The sequence below is a fragment of the Silurus aristotelis genome (assembly GCF_946808225.1).
Source record: "Silurus aristotelis genome assembly, chromosome: 5".
NCBI lineage: Eukaryota > Metazoa > Chordata > Actinopteri > Siluriformes > Siluridae > Silurus > Silurus aristotelis.
In genome coordinates, this window is record NC_139578.1 from 12076202 (window position 1) to 12097968 (window position 21767).

Consider the following 21767-nt stretch of genomic DNA (forward strand, 5'->3'; position numbering starts at 1 on the left):
AACTGGGAAATTCATTTATATAAGCGTCTTGTACGCAAAGGTAAAATCATGACCATAATAAACATGTTTGATGGAAAATTTACAAAAAATAAACACGTCTCCAGCAAGACCTTGAGCGCATAAATGGAAGCAGGGTCAATCGAGCAAAGAGATATACAGTACAGTGTTTCTTTAGTTCTTGTGATTTTTTTGGAATGTTTAGGAATTCATTCCCATCATTCATTCCATCCTAGCTTGCTGCTCACTAAAAAAGACAAACACTTTTTTGATTTCCCTTCTCATGCCATGGTATTAAAAAAAAAAAAAAGAGGCATAAACCTTTTTTCATACAGTGGTGGGCCGTGTGTTTCACATCCAGGCCTTCAGAGGCGTCTTACCTGAATAAATCTGCCTCTTAATACCATCTTTATGACACCACAGCTACAAAAAACTTCAATATTATACAGAAAAGCAGTATAACAGATAACTTCCTCACAGACAGGTATCTCATACAGCGAGAACGAATGCCATTACTAAAGCAAGAAACACAATGAACACAGCTCAACAAGTCTCTTTTTTACTGCAAACACATCGGCACCGCCCTCACACATCGTCTCTCGCAGAAGCATCAATATTAAACTCAAAAAATGACCCTGTGGGATTCTGGTAATTATTTCATGCTTTACTGTTTTCCAGGGGATTTGAAATGAAGGCAAATGTATGTTTTTGTGCAAATTTGTCAGGATAGAAAATGCTAAAGTATAAATGGATCATGCAAATGCTTAATTGTTTTGAACTATTTCTTTTTTTCGACCTTTTCTCATAATGTCAAGCTTTTCTTGAAAAGACTGTCTTGTAAATGTTCTTATAAGTGTATCTGTGTCTAAATCAATTTCTTCTTTATCAGCCATTGTGGAATGGAAAAAAAATTAAGTCTATGTGAATATATATATATATTGCAGTAGATGCGGTTTGCTAGCTCCGACTAGCGCTCTCGCTGTCCATTTAAATCATGTGATAATGCTGATGTGGTCGGGTGCCTGCTAGGGGGCCTTGGTGTGGCCAAATTGCAGTCTGATTAAAGCAACAAAGAGATTATGATAAAACAGCCCGCAGGAGCTGATCCTGCTGGCCTTATGGCAGATAACTTTAACTCTGGCAACACGTAATATGACGGCTGAAATCTGATTGGATTTTCATTGGAAAGTTGCTCAGTTCCTCAGTGGTACTGCGTCTTGAAGCAACATACCTGAGAGAAACGCTGTAAAATAAAAAGAATAAACTATTGGAAATAATTTAGAACATATTCATGGAAAAAGATATGTTAATGTGTAAATCAGTAATTCTGGTTTTATGGCAGCATAGAAGGCCTTGCTAGCCCTGCTTTTATAGGGTGCCATTTCTTTTGTTTTAATAGAATGGCAAGAATTATTTATCTAAATTTGAAGCATTTATTCCAAAGAGTGTAACGCTCCTGGGACTTATTTACAAATAAGCTGGTTCAAGTTCAAGCCCTATTATTAGCTTTAGTCTTTGTAAGGCTGCGTACTCCGCTTTCATTATTAAAGAGGGAATTATTTCTTCCAAAAGTGTTTAAATGTCCCCAGACAACTCGTAAACTGTTTACTCTCGAAGTCTCGGTGTGTTCCTCGGCTTCCAGGATTTGTTTTTGTTAGCGAGAGCGTGATGAAAAAGGCATGCCGGCTTCAAACAGGGTTAGCCGTGTGATGCTAATCTTCTCAAAGCCTCACTTCAAGTCTCGAAAGACTGGTGGTAGCTTTCACGCCAGCCCGGAGCGTTTTTCCTCCTGCGCTCAGCACCCCCCTGAAAGACGGCATCTGCGTCCCACTCTGCCTCTCACTCGACTCTTTCTCTCGGCAGGACCTCCCGACTGAGCAAGTAATCATGGGGATCTCGCTGCTCCTCCTCAGAGCCTCGGCCTCGCAGCAGACCGCCCTCCTGGAGCTCGGTGAAGATTTTCTCCCCACTCACTGACATTGATAGCTTTACTTCCACAGGAGGGTGATATCTGCTATTCTTAGCAGATGATTTGCCTTTTGCAAAGGCTGATGCTCACCATTTAACTCAATCACACATAATATATTGTTGCCTGTACTTTTATTTATTTGTAATATTCAAATGTATGTCGGAAAGAGTAATTTTGATCACAGTGAACAAAGGCAATGAGAGGGGTTTTCGAGGGGTTCAGTCCACTAATAGAAGCCTCTTATACAAATTATACAATCCAAGTATCTCTTCAAAGGATAATGTGTGGTGCCATGATCACTAAGACCCCAGACTTTGCCATTCTGTTATATTAAATATGTTTTAAGAAGATGTTGATGTTTAGGCCCCAATGTCTTTATTCTGTCCAAAAAATAAGCGATGAGAAAAGCAAGTAAATTCAAAACAACAACAAAAAAATTTCCCTTTGCAATCTCAAGAAAAATGTGATTTGGCCTGGCATTTCAAAACCTGTTTAGCCCCCCCTTTTTCCATTCGTTCACCTTCAAGAAACTTTATCTTGACTAGGAACATAACATGTTTTTCCTTTACTCTCAGCTGTTAAGCTTTTTCCTCCTGAAGAGAGACCCGTATGGGGCGCGTCGTTGATGGTGATGCCCCTTCTGCAGGTGCTTTCCTGCTCCACACTCATGGAGGCACTGACTGATCCTCAAACACAGAGGAAGAATCAAGGCCTGGCCAATTTACTGCTTCAGACGATTAAGGGAGAGACAAGCAGTCCGGTTCAGGTACTTCCAGTTCGGCAGTTTCAGGGCCAGAACTTCTTTTTTCAGCCTTGTTCACTGCATGAAACTTAAAATCATCTATTGTATTGTTTAAATTTTAAACAGTGATGTGCACTTCAACACTATATGGACAAAGGTATTGAGACACCTGACTTTACCTCGGGCTCTAATGGGGCAGATGAGGACTAATGTGGAATGGGGTGTTGGAAAAAGTACATACGAAACTTCCTTTTGTTTATATGCAGCAAACTAGGAAAAAATGCAAAACCACACAATGACCAATGACTGGGAATGACTAGGAGAAAGTTTTGTGGACAGATGTGACATTTCTGGCTCTAACAGTAGAAATTATACTTTATAAGTAGATGTTACCAGACTGCCTCACACCCACAGTTAAACATGGAGGTGAAAGTTTATCCTTTTACATAGTTTCTTGCATTGAAACAAAAGGAGCATGTGGTGTAAAAACTTTTGACAGGCACTCTGTGTGTGTGTGTGTGTGTGTGTGTGTGTGTGTGTGTGTGTGTGTGTGTGTGTGTGTGTGTGTGTGTGTGTATTTCAAACGAACCAGAAGACACACATGCACACACATACACACATATATATATATATATATATATATATATATATATATATATATATATATATATATATATATATATATATATATATATATATATATATTTGCTTTCTTCCCAAAGGAAATAAACATGTGTATAGCAAAACGTGTTAATGCAATACTCTTCTGTGAGAAATATTAGATTTTCTGGGAAAATTCCAGGGGTGCCAACAATTTTAGCCATGACTGTATATGTAATATATATATTATTAATAAAATATAATCTTCTCCTCTACAGAACTGCACTCAGCTGACTCTTCCTCTCAGCACATGGTACAGCGAGCTGCAAGTGGCCACCAGTGTGTTATGCCGAGTCTCTTCAGATCCTGCGGCCGCCACGGATTGGCTCTACTCTGTTCAGTCCATTCTTCCTTTGTGTGAACGTGTTCCTGACGCTCTTCCTCTCCTGGTCACTCACCTGATTCTCAGCAGTGATGGAAATCTCTGCAGGTTGGCACTGGACACCGCAGCAGGAATCGCTGAGGCTGATCCCACTCAGGTAGAGCCTGCATACTGTTGTTATTACCTTCCGAAGGAGGGTGGAACATAAACAGAGAGTGTGAAAGGCACGCATTTAAAGCTTCTATATCCAAGTGTGCGGATTAACTCCCATTCTTATTAGTCATATACATAACCATACAAAGTACAGCACATAGTGGGTCAGGGGAATTTATTAAGGATGACAGATGCTCCTTTTCAAGATAAGGTGCTTTTTCTCTTCTGCTTTTTCATTCGAATTTTTTTTTTCTTCAATTTTCTTTCATTTCTTTATCTCTTGTTCTTTGTCATTCTCTCTTTTATTCTCTTGTACAGAATCTTCGAGAAGTGTTGACTTAAGTTATAGGTACAGTACATAAACCCAAAACACTTAATATAGCTCCCGCAAACCCAATACGCTAGGAATAAATGCACTTCGAGGCTTTTAATATTTCGTGCCGACAGAAAAATGACGAAATATTGCATGTAATTTTGTGAGTATTGCATGTAATCCCCTTATTGGATTCAGAGGATAAAGCTGCTATAGCGTTTTATTCGGCATGAGGCATACACTACGCAGTTAGAAAGCCATTTGGTATTTGGGCTAACTGTTCCTGAGAGGGTTGATTTGTTTTATTTGGGTGTCTTAAGTTTTTTTTTTATCTTTTCCAGATTACCTCGAAAAGAAAAAACCCAAACAACCCAAAAATGAACTAAATAGTATTGCAGTGTTGATGTTGGCTCATCAAATCATTTCTGACTTCTGGTCTGAATGAAACGGGTGCATGTTGTAGTGTTGATAATCTTTATTCTGTCTGACGCTGTAGAAAATTAGAAGCTCATTAATATTCCGGTGCGTTTTTAAATTCTAATTATTTCAAGCACTTGAACTTCGAATGCAATTTGACATCCCTGTGGCATGTGCCTTCTTTCTGGTTAGTTCTATAGTAGGTGGCATATGATTTGAAATCATACCCAGAGATAGTTCCCTCTAAACACCCCCCCCCCTCCCCCATCACCACCTCTCTTCCACTCACCCATTCCAACCCATTATCCTTTTAGATGCCACAGTTGCTAGGCAACACGGTGGGTGCTGAGGAACAGGAGCGGTTTGCAGTTATGGCATGAAGGAAAGATGGCATTGCATTGACACCTGCAGATTCCCCCTCTATGGTGAATTCAGCAATGCAAGCAATTTGTGTGAGAATAGAGCTTACACTTAAACAGTGCCAAGCTCACTCATGCTTGTCCATCATACACCTCATTTTAACATTTAGGCAGTCGAGTGGGAAAATAATGGGAATAGAATAATGGGAATCCATGAGGAAGATTTCAGGACAGTCATTATAATCATACAGATGTTTACACAGATGTAAGAGATTCTTTTTTTTTTTTTTTTTTTTTAAACCCATGTTATATTAAACCACTAGACCATATGGGCAAAAGTATTGTTACACCGGCCTTTTTACCAGCCATATAATTTTCTTCACCAATATTTGGAAGGCCCACAATTGTATAGGACGTCTTCAGGAGAGCCAAACCTGCTCCAGCATGACATGCCCCTGCCCAAAACTCCAGCTCCATGAAGATATGTTTTTGGTTTTAAATGGGTTGAGGTTTGACTGCACCCCAGACCTCCTCACTCTTCCTTTTGACTTTACTAACATCCTCGTGGCTGCATGAGCACAAATTTCTACAACAACACAACAAAATCTCCACAGAAGAGTGGAGGTTATTATTACAGCACATGGGGATTGAATGTGAAATGTGATCTTTAAAAAGCAAATATCAAACTTACGGGCAGGTGTCCACAAACTTCTGTCTATATACCATATGGACAAAATCTGCTAGAAACTATAGTGTAGTGTATATTCATTAGTCTAGAGTTTAGAGTAAAAACTGCAGGTTAGCAGGAGGAAGTGATGTGGAAGAGTCTTTTTCTTCACTCGGAGCTTTTACACATTTTTACACAAGCACAAGCTGTGGAGCTTCTGGACACCTCAAACTACACTTCTTTTCCTTCTTGCGATGAACCAGCAGTTAGATCAAATGTCTTTCTTTTTTTTCTTTTTTTCTTTCTTGTTTAATTCTTTCTTTCTTTCTTGTTTATTTTAGTTTTTCTTTTTCTTTCTTGCTTTCTTTCTTGCTTTTTTTTATCCCCTTTTCTTTCTTTCTTGTTTAATTCTTTCTTTCTTTCTTTTTTAATTCTTTTTTTCTTTCTTGTTTAATTCTTTCTCTTTCTTTCTTGTTTAATTCTTTTTTTCTTTCTTGTTTAATTCTTTCTTTCTTTCTTGTTTATTTTAGTCTTTCTTTTTCTTTCTTGCTTTCTTGCTTTTTTATCCCCTTTCCTTTCTTTCTTGTTTTTCAGTCTTTCTTTCTTTCTTTCTTTCTTTCTTTCTTTCTTTCTTTCTTTCTTTCTTTCTTTCTTTCTTTCTTTCTTGTTTAATTCTTTCTTTCTTTCTTTCTTTCTTTCTTTCTTTCTTTCTTGTTTAATTCTTTCTTTCTTTCTTTCTTTCTTGTTTAATTCTTTCTTTCTTTCTTTCTTTCTTTCTTTCTTTCTTTCTTTCTTTCTTTCTTTCTTTCTTTCTTTCTTAATTAATTATTTTTATTTTTTTCTTAGTAATTTCTTTCTTTATTTCTTGTTTATTTCAGTTTTTCTTTCTTTCTTTCCTTCTTATTTAATTTCTTTATTTCTAGTTTATTTTAGTCTTTTTCTTTCTTTCTTGGTTTATTCTTTCTTTTTTTTTTCTTGTTTATTTCTTGCTTTCTTTCTTTCCTTCTTTCTTTCTTTCTTTCTTTCTTTCTTTCTTTCTTTCTTTCTTTCTTTCTTTCTTTCTTTCTTTCTTTCTTTCTTTCTTTCTTGTTTATTTTAGTCTTTCTTTTTCTTTCTTGCTTTCTTTCTTGCATTTTTATCCCCTTTTCTTTCTTTCTTGTTTATTTCAGTCTTTCTTTCTTGCTTGCTTTTTTATCCCTCTTTCTTTCTTTCTTTCTTTCTTTCTTTCTTTCTTTCTTTCTTTCTTTCTTTCTTTCTTTCTTTCTTTCTTTCTTTCTTTCTTTCCTTCTTTCTCTTTCTCTTTTTCTTTTCCTTCTTTTTCTTTCTTGTTTATTTCAGTCTTTTATATTCTCAATTTTTCTTTTACTCTCTATCTATGGCTTTTTCTGCGTTTTTTTGTCTGCACTTTGTGTTGCTCTTTTTTCTTCTGCTGTTTTCTCTTTCTTTTTTTGTTTCTTATTTTTTAAATAATTTTTTTCATGATTTATTTCTGATATTCTTTTTTTTGTTCATTTTCTTTTCTTTTACCCCCTGTATTTTGCCCCCTTTTTTGCTTTTACACTTTTTCTTCTCTCACTTTTAGTTTTTTCTCTGGTTTTCTCATATTTTTTTCTTCTGTAATTCTTTTTTTACTCTATTTCTTAATTTTGCTCTGTTTTTCTCCTCTTTCTTTCTTTCTTTCTTTCTTTCTTTCTTTCTTTCTTTCTTTCTTTCTTTCTTTCTTTCTTTCTTTCTTTCTTTCTTTCTTTCATTGTTGCCTCATTTTACTTTTACATGTGGGTTTTATACATGTTTTAAATTTGTCCTTTTTCTCTTACTTTTTCCTCTTTGTTTTGATTAAACATGAATACATTTCAGACAGCAGAAAAAAAAAACATTTCCTGTCCAAGCACATGGCCTGGACAGAAAATATTCTCTACATACAGCTTGTGAAGATTTAAGCTGTGAACTCATGAACTTCGGTCCACAGAATTCATCAGCACTGATACTGTGGTCTATCTGGTCAGAAGTGTTTAATATTGTACAGCACTCGCACAGGATATTTACCTCACTGTTTTTAATCGCTGTCTTGTTTTCTTTTTTTTTCCTGCCTAATTGGATATTTTGTGTTATCAAGCTTCACACCTCTTCAAACATCCTCTATTAACACCTTCTATAATAATAATATTAATAATAATAATAGCAGAATTTTATTAAATAATTTGTGGCATATTGTCAAGATGTTTATGGTCCTTTTCTCACTGCATGTCCTTGCCCTTTCCACTACTCCTCCCAGCTCAGCAGCCCTTCTAAGGGCTGTTAATTGGCTAGCTGATGGGGTCAGAGGTCACGCTATTCTCGGCAGGCAGGGTCGTCGTTCTCGGCTCCTGCGGTGTGGAGTGTATAGTGGGAGCGTTGTAGGGTTAATCCCTAATTCTGGGGTTAGAACACCAAACTCAGTTTCCTCTTGCTGTTGGCAAACTTTAATATGGCCAACATACCGAATGTTCCTTCACTCCAGACCCGAGTGTTCCTTTACTCCAGACCCGAGTGTTCCTTTACTCCAGACCCGAGTGTTCCTTTACTCCAGACCCGAGTGTTCCTTCACTCTAGACCCGAGTGTTCCTTCACTCCAGACCCGAGTGTTCCTTCACTCCAGACCCGAGTGTTCCTTCACTCCAGACCCGAGTGTACCTTTACTCCAGACCCGAGTGTTCCTTTACTCCAGACCCGAGTGTTCCTTCACTCCAGACCCGAGTGTTCCTTCACTCCAGACCCGAGTGTTCCTTTACTCCAGACCCGAGTGTTCCTTCACTCCAGACCCGAGTGTTCCTTCACTCCAGACCCGAGTGTTCCTTCACTCCAGACCCGAGTGTTCCTTCACTCCAGACTCGAGTGTTTCTTTACTCCAGACCCGAGTGTTCCTTCACTCCAGACCCGAGTGTTCCTTCACTCCAGACCCGAGTGTTCCTTCACTCCAGACCCGAGTGTTCCTTCACTCCAGACCCGAGTGTTCCTTCACTCCAGACCCGAGTGTTCCTTCACTCCAGACCCGAGTGTACCTTCACTCCAGACCCGAGTGTACCTTCACTCCAGCCCGAGTGTTCCTTTACTCCAGACCCGAGTGTACCTTTACTTTCTTTCTTGCTTTCTTGCTTTCTTTCTTTCTTGCTTACTTGCTTACTTTTTTGCTTGCTTTTTTTTTTTAATCCTTCTGTATGTCTGGCTGACTGTCTGGCTCTTTGACCTCTAAAGAGATTTGAGTTAGAATATTCAGTCTGGTTGATGGGTAGAAGGTTGTCTGGATCTTGATTTGCTCATATTCTACTTTAGGCGGAATTCTCTTGAGAACGATAGGGATGTTTGTGTTTGTTTTTGTTTACCTGTACGGATGGAGAGCGGTGTGCTTTTATCTTGCACTTGGCAGGTATCAGAGCATTGTCATATTTTGACACTTGTTTGGCTTCCTCAACATTTCCAGCTCTTCCCACAGGCTTAAAACATCCCGGTTTTCTCAGGACTTGAAAGCCGGGTAAACACTGGCCACTCGCCAACATGCCGCATGATGAAAGAGTCTTAAATAATGTTTAAGACGTGAGTGTTTTGAGAGAAGATTTCTACAGTGAGCCGTGTCTCTCTCTCTGTTTTCTCTCCATGCTCACTGTGTGTGATGGATGGGTTGTAATCATGATGGGGGATGATTTCCTCCTTCTCTCTCCTCATCTACTTTTTTCTTCTCCTCCTTTCTACTTTCTCTTAATTTTTTTTTCTTCCTTCTCCTTTTCTACTTTCTTTTTCTTCTCTTTTTCTTCCTTCTTTTCCCCCTTCATTCTTGACTTTCTTTTTATTCTCTTTTTCTTCCTTCTTCTCCTCTGTTTTTTCCTTTTCTCTCTTCCAACTTTTATTTCTTTTCCTTATTCCCCCCTTTCTTTTTCACCTTATTCTTTCTTTATTTTCTTCCTTCTCCTCTCTATCTTCCTTCTCTGTCCTCCTTTACCTTTTCCCCTTTTCCTTGCTGTTCCTTTGTTTTCTCCTCTTCCTACTCTTTATTCTCTTTCTCTTTCTCTTCCTTCTTCTACTCCTCCTTTCTGTTGTTTTTACTTCTGTCCTCCACCTGTTTTTTTCCTTCTTCTCTTTCTCCCTTCTTCTCCTCCCACTTCTTATTTCTTTTTTTAATTATATTTTTCTCTTTCTCCTTCACCGTTTCTTCTTTCTCATCCTCCTTCTTTTTTCTTCTTCCTTGCCCTTCTTTTATTCCATTTCCTTTCTTCTTTTTTCTTCTTCTCCCTCTTCTCTTCCTCTTCTTTCTCCTCCTCCTTCTTTAGAGTGATGTCTGAGCAAGCATTCTTACCACCAATTGAGGCCTGTTCATCTTTTCTTCTGTGTAGTCTGAAGGGATTTATTGCTCCCATGACTGCACCACCTCTAAAATGCTTGTGTGCATGTTTCTCTCACGTTTCTCCACCCCCCCCCCCCCCATGTCATTCACTCATCACCAGCAGTTATTCTGCTGAGTGTGCATCTTATTTCCTGTCTTTCTGTCTTTCTCTCACATTCACCTGTTCCTCTTCTTTTTCAAAATCTTTCTTTTACTGTGTTTATTTTTGTAATTGCCCTTTGTGTTGCTTGTTTTACTCAAATCAGTCTTTCTTTCTTTCTCTCTGACATTCTTTCTTTCTTTTTGTCTTTTGTTCTTCCTTTATTGCTTTTTTTTTTTTTGCTTTTTCTGTATAGCTTTTTTTTTTTTTTTTACTGTCTCACCTTCCATTTGCTCGATCATTATAAATATCCTTCTTTTCCTTTTTGTCTTTCCTCTTTTTTACGCTCCATTTTTCCCCCTTGTTTGCATTTTACATTCACGCTTATGTTTTTTCATTTTTACTTTGTCTTTTTTAAATTCATCTCTCCCCCTTTCTCTCTTTCTGTCTCAGGTGCCATGTCTGCTGCCAGTGTTAATGTTTAAGGTGGGCCGAGTCTCTGACCTGACTTTGTCTCATGCTGTACTCTTCACCTTACCAAAGCTGACAACACATGTGGTGCGTATTTCCATTTCACTTCTCTACCACAGGCTCTACCACACAGAAAAGTGCAATAACAATAAAAAACATATTTACACTTCCAGCACATAAATCCTGTTTCCTTATTTTTTTATTATTTTTTATTTATAGTGCTTCTTTTTAGGCATCCGAGGTATTCCTCTGTCCTGCACAGGAGGGTTTTATTGGCTGCAGAAATAGAAATGTCTGGAATGGGCTGCATTTTGGGCAGTAATTATGCTTCTCTTGTTGTTATGGCAACAGCTCACCTGGTGCTGTGGGCACACGCACGAAACAGTCCACTGCTTCCTCGTGTTATTGTAATTCAGTGGTCTTTCTCCAGCTTTGCGTGTTATTCATCACTTCGGTGAAACTGAAAGACAATAACATTTGCTTATGCTTTTAGTCAACAAAATAAATAATTATTTTTATTCTTTAATAAATACATTTAATAGCATGCCCTCTCCAAGCTACTTTAAGTCTTTCCTATGTATAACAGTAGTCACTGTTTCTAGGTTTCAGGTCATTATAAACAATTCACTGCTTTTTAAGCCCAGGTTTTATTTACGAAAAAAAAAAAAAAAAAAAAGTGCACAACGTCTGTCTTCCGTTAATGAAATTCGGGTGTTAAATGAGTACCAAAGCACCGACTCAGCTTTTCAGCTCTGTGATAGAGCAGATTCATTGCCCCCATGCAACTAAGCCTTGTTATTGAAGTGCTTTTAAAGGGGATTATAGTGTTCTGGATTGCTCTAGATGGGCCCTTTGAGTTTCCTCATTACGCTGAAGCTTTCTTTGTTCTCGCAGTTCTGTATACCGCAGGTCCTGCACGTTCTCCAGATGCTGGCCAGCTGCTCTAAGCTGAGAGCCGTGGCTCTGCGGCTGCTCACTGCACTGTGGCGTAAACAGGTACACTTGTATTAGTTATACAATTTTTAATTGTGCTCACTTTGCGTGGTGATTACGGTTCATTTTGCATAGTATTAAGTATTAAAATTAATTGACGTTCTCATTTTTAACAAAAGCAAATATTACAATCCAAAAATAGACAAAATAACTACTTAAACAGCCTGTGATAATATTTGAAATACACTTTGGACAAATCACATATTATTACATGACTTATGATGCACTGTATGAACGTAAGTTTGTGAAAAACTGACCGTCAGATTCACATGTTCTTTCTGAAATTGCTATTCTACAGTTATTTTGCTGTTATAATAATCTCCACTCTTGAGGGAAGATGTTCCACTAGATTTTGGAGGGTGCTTGTAGAGATTTGTGTTAATTAAACCACAAGGGTGTTAGTAAAGTCAGACACCAAAGTAGGGTGAAAAGGGAAAGTATAGACAGAAATTAAGGCAATTGAAGCATTGACACATTGCACTGCCTGTTGAATTCGTACTCACATTTTCATTTTTTTTCCACTTCAAATACTTGACTGTGACTATTAACTATAAGTTAATCAGTTGTTAGATAATTATTTATTGATATGCTTAAATGCAACGCACTTATTGGCTGTGTGTGTGTTTGTGTGTAGGATCGTGTGTACCCAGACCTGCAGAAACTAATGGCGCTGCTGGAGAAATCCTCAGTTGTGCTGGGGAAGGAGGTTCAATGGGAGCAGATTCTGGCCAGAGCTGCATGTGTGCGGGACATCTGCAGGGAGAGGTCCTTCATACGCTTAACACACTAACCCACACCAAGCTCACATTTCATCTCCATTTCATCAAGCCTCTAGTCTCCATTTCCAGATGACTCTGAGAACCATCACAGTCGGTTAAGTAGTCCTATAAAGTGCAGGGGAGAGCGCTTTTCACGTACACACTTGCGGTGCACGCCGTCGGATCGCATAACAACATAATGGGCCGAAAGACATTATAAGGCCCCGCTGAACACAAGATGGGAATTAGCGCTGTCAGTCGAGCGCCTTCCTGATGGGAGAGTTTCCTGGGAGTAGTCGGATTCCTCGGCAATCAAATAAAGCGTGCCGTTTGCAGAGTTCCCCAGGTGTTCTAGTATTTCTCCGGACTGCTTGAATCAGCACTATTCACCTTCTAATCTTTATTCACCATCTGACTGCGATCACCTGGGGATACCTGAGGGATTAAAGCAGAAATAAGAAGCAGCGTGGAAAGAGAAGTGTAGGACAAGGAGAAATGAATTCATTCCGACACATTTTGGCTCGCTGCCAGTCCCAACCACGAAATCCATATGTATTTATTTATTTTATTCATGTATTTTGTGGCACATTTAGAATATTCAGTGTCACTAGGACCTCTGTGCAAGAGGGAATGTCAATTACTTTGCAGTTATTTTAATATTAAAGATTGTTGAGTTTTTTTATGGTTGTAGGATCTATTGTTGTATTTGTATTTGTTCATCATTCTATGAGTCAGACAGGAAAAAATACATAAATATGGTGGAGGTTTTGAATGCATATGTGCGTGAAACGTCACCATTGCGACTTTAGGCAAGAAAGAAATCTGGAAATCTGCGAGTGGCCAATCAGGAAAGTGAGTGATTGAAAGTGATGTGTGATACTTTTATAGACAAAATAAAGGAACAAGAAGTTGATCCTATCGTAAGAATATACAAGAGCTTTTTTCTTTGCATTGTGTTTGTGTTTCTGCAGGGTAGTGTATGTGACACAGCCTTGAATTCTATCCGAATGTGTTTTACTTGCCATTTAAATTGCATGGTGGAGATCCACAGAGAAAAATTATTTTACTAAATGCTGTTTTGTGTCTAGATTTTATCTCCAACCTTTTATCCCATCAACTGATCATCAACATTTTTCCTCACTCTCCACACCCATTTTTTCTAAATCGTGTGAACCGCGATCAATACATTAATCAGGTTTTAATCACGATTGAAATAAAAAATCTTTTCTACTGATCCTTCACTAACTTCATTGTACGTCTCCGCAATGATCTGAAAAACGGCGTTTTTGTTGTCGTTTTCATTCTTTTTTAGAAAATTAGTCTTTCCGCACTGAAACATCTAAAAATGCTCACGTAACTTCTGCATATGCCTAAAAAAAAAACAAAGGAGCTCTGGCCTGCAACATTTCTGTCAGCTGTTTATATTCGTGTATTGATATAAATGCGAGTGAACGTTTTTTCGCCTTTTTTGTTGGTTAGTTGACATGAATCTTTAACGACGCTTTTAAACTAGCAGGAGAGCAGGCACAACAACTGCCCTTCAACATCATCCACTGTCATGTTGTTTGTTGTCATTAGTGTCAAGTAATTCAAATTCTTTTATGGATTTTGAATATGTAGTTATGCAAGTTCTCACTAGAATGAAAAAAAAAGTTTTTTTTAATGTCCTCCTTTACTGCATTCAGTCATCTCAAGATTGCACTTCAAGAGGAAAGAGAAACACTAGTCAGAATCGAAACCCCCCCTACAACACTATGTCTCAGAGCTCCAGCAGCTCACAGACAAGGTCCTGCTCTAGCATTAATGATCAGTTTATATTAATACACTCCTTCTCTAATAATTTATTGTTTCTATAGTAACAGCTCATGCACAGTATTTTTCTTCCCTTAATGAGAGGTAGACAAGTTTGCACTTTCCTTAGTGTTTAGTTGGTCTGTTCCAAAGGTAGAATATCAAAGATTAAAGCAATGACCCTGTACAAATTCTGCAGTGTTTCTACATGATCACTAGGCTGTTGTGTATGAGAAGAATCCCAATCTTTACTGATGTGCTGTTGGCAGTGTACAGTTTCTTTTTCCGTATTTTTCGGAATATAAGCCGCTACTTTTTTCCCACGTTTTGAACCCCGTGGCTTAAACAACGAAGCGGCTAATTTATGAATTTTTCCTGGGTTTTTCCCGGTTTCATAAACTTCAAGCCAAAAAACTGAGCCCCATAACATTAGACCAATGAAATTTCCGAATGGAAACGAAAAAATGCACCTCACCTGTGTTCTGAGCTGCACGCCATCGGGAGAAAAAAAGTTTTTTTTTTTAACGCATGAAGATGCTAAAAGATAAACTCCTGAGAGAAATAGTTGTGAAAGGAAGGAGGAAGACAGTGAACAATGACTTTCTTGGTCGGCTACTGTTTAGATACAAGCCGTTGTAGCGTGTTGAGTCTGGGTGAAGGGAGAGCTCACTAACTCCAGTTGCAACACAAATCATATAAGCACAGACAGGTTTCCAAAACTCGTGCTTTTTTTCTTGGCAACAGCGTTACAGGTTAGTCAAAGAAACTTAGAAATGAGCATCAGAAAATAATAAGGACATAATCCTCGTCTTGCACACATGCAGTAATACCGGAAAAAGGCAGTGGCATGCTATTCCCTAAATACCGCTATGCTCCTAAAGGAAGCGCAACATATTTCACCTGTTACACCGTGTGTAACGTGTCTTTCGTTAAAGCCTGTGTAAAGTACATTAGTGTAGACACCTGTGGCTTATAGACAGGTGCAGCTTATTTATGTTAAAAATAAAAAATATTTGTAAAATTCAGTGGGTGCGGCTTATATATGGGTGCGCTTTATAGTCCCGAAATTACGGTAGTTTGCTCATCAGGCCTTCAACAGAGTAGATCACAGTAGGAATTCTTTAATGCAAATGTGTGTAGCACTACATCATTCGGTTTGATAAACAATGTGACTAATACGATTGTTTCAAGAAAAGAGAGTTTTGACTGTCTATGATTTAAATAATTGTGTACAGTTTTTTTTATATGTATTAAGTTACTACCGGTATCAATTTGTTGCAGTTTTTTATGTTGTAACTAATCGGCTTCTGTTGATCAAGTGGTGATAATTAATTGGTTTTAGGGATTTATTTAATCGTTCCTTATATCAGTACGTTCTACAAATATGAGGGAATGAGCTCAGGCATTAACTTTTTCTGTTGGGCAAAGTGTAGCTGAAGTCACTCGAATAAGGTTTTAGTAAATGTGTGTGGTGTATTATTTTCCCTCCAAACACAACAGGTTTGACTGCTATCTCAAATAAACGGTCTTTTCGGCTTCTCCCGTTAGGGGTCGCCACAGCGGATCCTCCGCACGTTTGATTTGGCACATGTTTTAATGCTGGATGCCCTTCCTAACGCAACCCTCCCCAATTTATCCGGGCTTGGGACCGGCACTAAGAGTGGCTGGGGATGGTTCCCTGACCGGGAATCGAACCCGGGTCGCAGCGGTGGGAGCGCTGCATCTTAACCACTAGACCACCAGGGGACCCTCGACTGCTATCTCAAATATCAAGCAAAAATTGTTATAGCGTTAAACAGTCTTTCAGGTGGTCGTTTGGGAACAGGAGTGCGGAAGCAGAATTTTTTCTGTTTCCAAAACCGAAAGCTCATCCCAAATTTGAAGCATTGTATAGTGTAGCTAAATAGGGATATTAAAACAAGAACAAAACAAACTGAAACATCTGGATTGCTGTTTAAATCTGTGATGGTATTTCTTAAATCTGTCTGGAAATTCTTTTGTAACTTCAACAGACACCACTAACCTTCATCGTGAGATTATTATTTTTTGCCCGGTTTAAAAGCAATTCCAAAAGAATGTGCTCCAAAGTAGAAATGAATGCATTCTAGCAAAATATGTGTATTGAGAGATGCGTAAAATACATTTTTAAAAATAATAAAAGAATTAAAAGTAAAACATAGAAAAAGTAAAAAATAGAAACCCTCCAGACACATGAGATAATCCAGTTATGAGATAGGTATTCACAAATGAGAGTTGTTCATAGGTTACCTGGTTTCCATAGATGAGATAGTTAGTGGTCAAGCAAATGCAGCATGGGTAATAGTAGAAATAGCAGCAGTGGGAGTATTGTGAGTATTTGATCCGTGCCCAGTAGAAAGCACTATAACCCTCTCCTCAACATAAAGCAGTTCTATAGAAATCTATAGAAAACATTTGGTGGAGGTTCTTGCTGCTAATTTAGGTTGTTGTTGGAGTTTAGTTAAGACAATAAAACTGTGAATGCATGTTTATTTATGGTTTAGGCAGATTGGGTTTTTCTTTTTGTTGACTGGGGAAAAGCTCAAACTGCAAACATTTTAATTAAAATGTACAGATCCTGCAGTGCATCTGTTGCTAACGTTGTTTTATTTATTTTTTGTTCCACTAGGCCCTACCAGCATGGAGGAGACATGCTGGCAGCCATCACAGATACACTGAATCAGTGCTCCCGGAAGGACCAGGCCACTCCAGCAGCGCTGGCTCTGCAGGGCCTTCATGAGCTGTGCAGGGCTGAGGTTTGAAATCCAGCTTCTATCCTACAGAAGTTCTTCTTCTTCTGCTTTAATGGCTAACCTTAGGCAACTCACACCAGGAGGCTCTGGTCAGCAAATACTGGTCAGATTTAGGATAAAGCATGGCGAGGCAGCTTACAGCTACTATGCTGAACTCAGCTGGAACAAAGTCCCAGAAGATATTAGATATGCGTGCACACACTAAGAGACACACACACACACACACACACACACACACACACACACACACACACACAGTCACTCACAGTCACACAGAAAGTGCAGACTAAAAACACTACACTTTCAAAAGAATTCCATTGTGCCTTCAGCACTTCAGCATTCAACCTGCATTTATTTTACTTTATTCCTAGTCCTACCATTTTAATAATTTATTTTAATACAGCATTATGAAATCTGGGGGAGTGGTGGCTCCAGCGGTTAAGGCGCTGGGTTGCCGATCGGAAGGTCTGGGGTTCAAGCCCCGGTATCGCCTAGCTGCCACTCTTGGGCCCTTGAGCAAGGCCCTTAACCCTCTATGCTCCGGGGGTCCCTTACGAGGGAAATATCAAGGTCCGTGACGTCGGAGTGACGTGGGGCCGCCTTCCCGTGGGCTCACCACCTACAGGAGGGACCGTAAGGGACGGTGCTGTGAGGATTGGGCAGCAGTCGAAGGCGGGGGCCTGCTTAGACTGCTGCCCCCGCAACCCGAATTACGGATAAGCGGGAGAAAATGAATGAATTAATTATGAAATCTCTCTCACATAGAAAGTTGTGCGTTATGAATAAACCTGCCTTGCATTTGGCTAGATCTTTGCTGCCTTTGAGCATTTCCAGCTTGTGAAATTCAGGAGCTGAAAATTCACAAATTCAGCAACTAGTCAGGAAGACGAGTCATATTAATGGCAACCCAAAAGTGGTAGCTAATGTACAATAATGCCTAGCGATGAATAATTTGCCATAAAATGCAGTAACTGCTTTAATACTAGTGGTGGAGGAAGTACACAAACCATGTACTAGCAATACACTCTGTAAATTATTGCTCCAGTAAAAGGAAATGTGCTCCATTTAAAAGTACCAAAGTATTTGCCTTCAAATGTACTTAAGTATTCAAAGTACTATGGTTTATTATGGCTATAATGTTGCTATTATCATTTTTGTAACAAGACTCTTGCTTAATCAAGGAGTTTCTTTCATCATTTATTCCTCTCTAAACGTTCTGCTTGTTGTTGAACTGACGCTGAACTGTATGTTGGTGAAAAGTGGATACCGCCAAGCGCCAATCAAAACAAGTTTAAAGCGGAGCGCGCGCTCTACCCTGATTGGTGGTTTGCTGCGGCCAGTTTATTCACTCATAAATAAAAAGGAACGACTTTTCACAAAATGTAGTTGAGAAAAAATGAAAGCTATTTGACTTTGAAATGTAGTGAAGTAAAAGTCTACCAAAATGGAAATACTACAGTAAAGTGCAGATACATAAAAAAGCAGCTTGAGTACAGTAACAAATTGTATTTACTTTGTTACTGTCCACCACAGTCTTTGGTCTTTAATACAGACTACCAAATAGATACATAGTTATTATTATACTTTTCTAACGAAGATCCTAATGTAGCACATTTTTCGCAAACCTTCAACAAAAAGGTCAGTAAGGACTTTTTTGGACAGTATTTTAGATTCTTTGGTGTTTTGTCCTCGCCTTCACACACACAAGTATTTAATAGAGTCCAAATTGTCAGCTATTTATCTAAACTAAGTGATTTGCTTTTAAAAGTAATTTAATTATTTACCAGATGTTCCCTTAGATGATTAGGAAACCTTAAAGTAAAGGTTCTCTACCGCTTTACTATATGGCCAAACATTTGTGCTTGTGCATTTGTAATTGACCCTCCAATTTCAGATTGAACCTACACTCTTCTAAGAAGACTTTTCACTAGGTTTTACAAGAACATCAATGAGCCCAGGTACTGCTGCAGGTTCAGGAGTTCTGGGGTGAAATCCATGTTCCAGTTCATCCCAAAGGTGTTAAGTGGGGATGAGTTCAGGGATCTGTGCAGGCAGTGGAGTTCTTCAAACCTTCAACGTACCATGTCTTTAAACCCCCTTTCATTAGGGGCATTGTCATCTTAGAACAAAAAGGGAAATCTTAATGCAAAAGACAGATTCTGTACAATGGTGTGATTCCATGTGTGTGTTTATTTACAATATTTTGGTGCATATATTGAACCCTTATTATTCACTCTGATCTAAACCAGGTGGTTGATTTGGGCTCCACATGGAAGGCGCTTTCTCCCAAGCTGAGCTGTGAGACGAGACCCCTGGTGTTAAAGTCCATAGCTGAACTTCTCTCCCTGGTGCCCACGCTGCATGTCAAAACAGAGCAATATGAGGTCTGGCTACTATTTTCTCTTTTGCTTCGACTGTATTTTATAATCCATATCATGTTATCATGAGTTTGCCTTGTGCTTTATTGTTTTATGTAATAAAGTTCTGCAATGCAGTAAAATTGTCCTTACTTTCTCAATTTTTTTGATTGTGTTGTATAGAATTTTAAAAGTGAAGTGGTCAGTATTCTATGGAGCTACACTCTGAGACCGGTATGCGTCATTGTGTTATTATTTTCTACCACTGTGTAGTATTTTCGAATGCAGTTCAATTCAATATGGTATTTAAATAGCTGCTATTTGTATTGAACGTCTTTTTCAGGATGCTGAAGTAGCTAGCAGTGGCTACAGAGCCCTGTCTGAATTTCCTGAATCCTGTCACTCCATCTTGCACCTTCCTGAGCCAGTATGTATCCACTCACTATATTTTAAGATTTGAAGCAGGGGTCGTCAACGTTTATCCAGTTCAAGGACCCTTTAGGCAATAGTGACATGGGGCAGGGACCCCCTGATACAAAATGTGTCAAACATAGCCACTGATATTAACAGAAACCAATTATTATTACACTAGGTCTATTTTAATAAGACAATTAGAACTATGTTGTTGTTGTACATGAATCATTGTATATTTTCATATATTTTCCAAAGCATTTAAAAAGATTTATGCATCATAACAAACATATATTTTGCAATAAAATCACAATTTAAGTTGTTCCCAGTTGTATTTTTAGTATATTTGCAGTTTTATAAATTTTCCTTTTACCATTATGTGGACTATTATACATTCACATGAACTTTAGATTTAGCTTTTTTTTTTTTTTATAGCGACTATAAGCCGCTACTTTTTTCCCCACATTTTGAACCTTGCGGCTTAAACAACGAAGTGGCTTATTTAGGAATTTTTCCTGGGTTTTTCCCGATTTTACAAACTGCAAGCCAAAAAACTGAGCCCCATAACATTAGACCAATGAAATTTCCGAACGGAAATGAAAAAACGCACCTTACCTGTGTTCTGAGCTGTACGGCATCTGGAGAAAAAACTTTTTTTTTTTTTAAACGCATGACGATGCCAAAAGATAAACTCCCGAGAGAAATAGTTGCGAAAGGAAGGAGATAGACAATGAACAATGATTTTCTTGGTCGGCTACTGTTTAGATACAAGCCGTTGTAGCGCGTTGAGTCTGGGTTAAGGGACAGAACAGGAAATCATATAAGCACAGACAGGTTTACGGGTTAGTTAAAGAAACTTAGAAATGAGCTTTAGAAAATAATAAGGACATATTTCTCGGTCCTGCACACATGCAGTAATACCGGGAAAAAGCGGCGGCAGGCTATTCCCAAAATGCCGCTCTGCGGCCCATGGAACCCATGGTTGAAGACCAATGCTTTAGAGCATACACTCATACAGGTTTTGTAATACTATATTTCCATCACGTTTATTCGCAGGCAAGACCTGAAGGGAAGCCGCCATGTGATCAGGATGAGGAAGAGAAGGAGAATGAAGAAGACCTCACTGTTCCTGGCACTTCATATATTAACCTTGTTAGTCTCACACCACAACCAGTTTTGCCAGGTATGGTCATATCTTAACCATGAACTTAGAGAAGCGTGGAATGTTATCACTAAATATGGATATACAGATCTATAGTAAAAGAAAACAAATGCACAAAAGATGAATTTCTGCCCTTGTGGTCTAGAAACAAATGTATTTGTTTTGGCATGGTAGCTCTGTGGTGAAAATGTCAGACTTCATATCGGAAGATCGTGATTTCAGAGCTAAAGATACCAAGCTACCACTACTGGTTCTTTGAGAAAGGCTCTTAACACACAGCTGCTCAGGTGTATAAATGAGATAACTATATCCAGGCTTTTTGGATAAGGGCATCTGCCGAATGTCATGAATGTAAATATTGTTATTGTTCATTTCCTTTTAATTATACAGTCAAAGGTTTGTGAGCATCTAACTCTCATAAAACATGTGTTCCTTCCCCATATTGTTACCCCAAAACATTCTTCTCCTGTTTATTTTATAATAGTAATGTTAGCATTAATCAAACATCCATCATCGATAACTGATACAAAAAAAAAGATGTGTTTTCCCTCTATAAAAGCTTGGGGGAAAACCTTGGTATCTTGTTTTGTCTCCTAAAGAGAAGCATAAAAGCTTATGAGAACACGCAGGTCTGCTGTTATCAAAACAACAATAATCTATCATCTCCTCTTACACTGGAACACAGCATGAAAGGAAATACTCTGTGAATATATCAGTAAGTTGGTGCATGCCTCTGAGACTAGTCTTAACATCTTTAGCCATGATATGTATTTTAGAAGTATTTATATATACTATATTGTGTTTCTATAGTTTCATGCTATTGTTCGATTTATTTATTGGATTTAATTTGTTTACTATGTTCTTGCTATTCGTTAATTGACTTCATAAACCGACCAAAGTGTTTTGAAGAAACAGACGGTTGTGTTTGTTAATGAGGTATTGCTTTTATTTAGTAGTAATAAATAAGGTTAATTTGACTTGAGTGAAGAATTAAAGT

General features: G+C 38.4%; 2 protein-coding genes across 5 annotated transcripts in view; both read left to right on the forward strand.

The window, feature by feature from the left end:
* Positions 1–21767, forward strand: part of ndufs2 (NADH:ubiquinone oxidoreductase core subunit S2) — a 190846-nt gene that overhangs the window by 112965 nt on the left and 56114 nt on the right. The window lies entirely within an intron of this gene.
* focad (focadhesin) overlaps positions 1–21767 on the forward strand; it is a 65031-nt gene that overhangs the window by 21207 nt on the left and 22057 nt on the right. For all 4 annotated transcript variants that reach the window (XM_083542114.1, XM_083542115.1, XM_083542112.1 and 1 more), the window contains 11 exons: positions 1861–1948; positions 2542–2732; positions 3587–3847; positions 10510–10614; positions 11422–11523; positions 12155–12285; positions 16717–16843; positions 19090–19224; positions 19381–19431; positions 19541–19624; positions 20665–20791. In XM_083542114.1, coding sequence (XP_083398240.1) covers positions 1861–1948; positions 2542–2732; positions 3587–3847; positions 10510–10614; positions 11422–11523; positions 12155–12285; positions 16717–16843; positions 19090–19224; positions 19381–19431; positions 19541–19624; positions 20665–20791 — 1402 coding nt within the window. The remainder of the gene's footprint in view (positions 1–1860; positions 1949–2541; positions 2733–3586; positions 3848–10509; positions 10615–11421; positions 11524–12154; positions 12286–16716; positions 16844–19089; positions 19225–19380; positions 19432–19540; positions 19625–20664; positions 20792–21767) is intronic.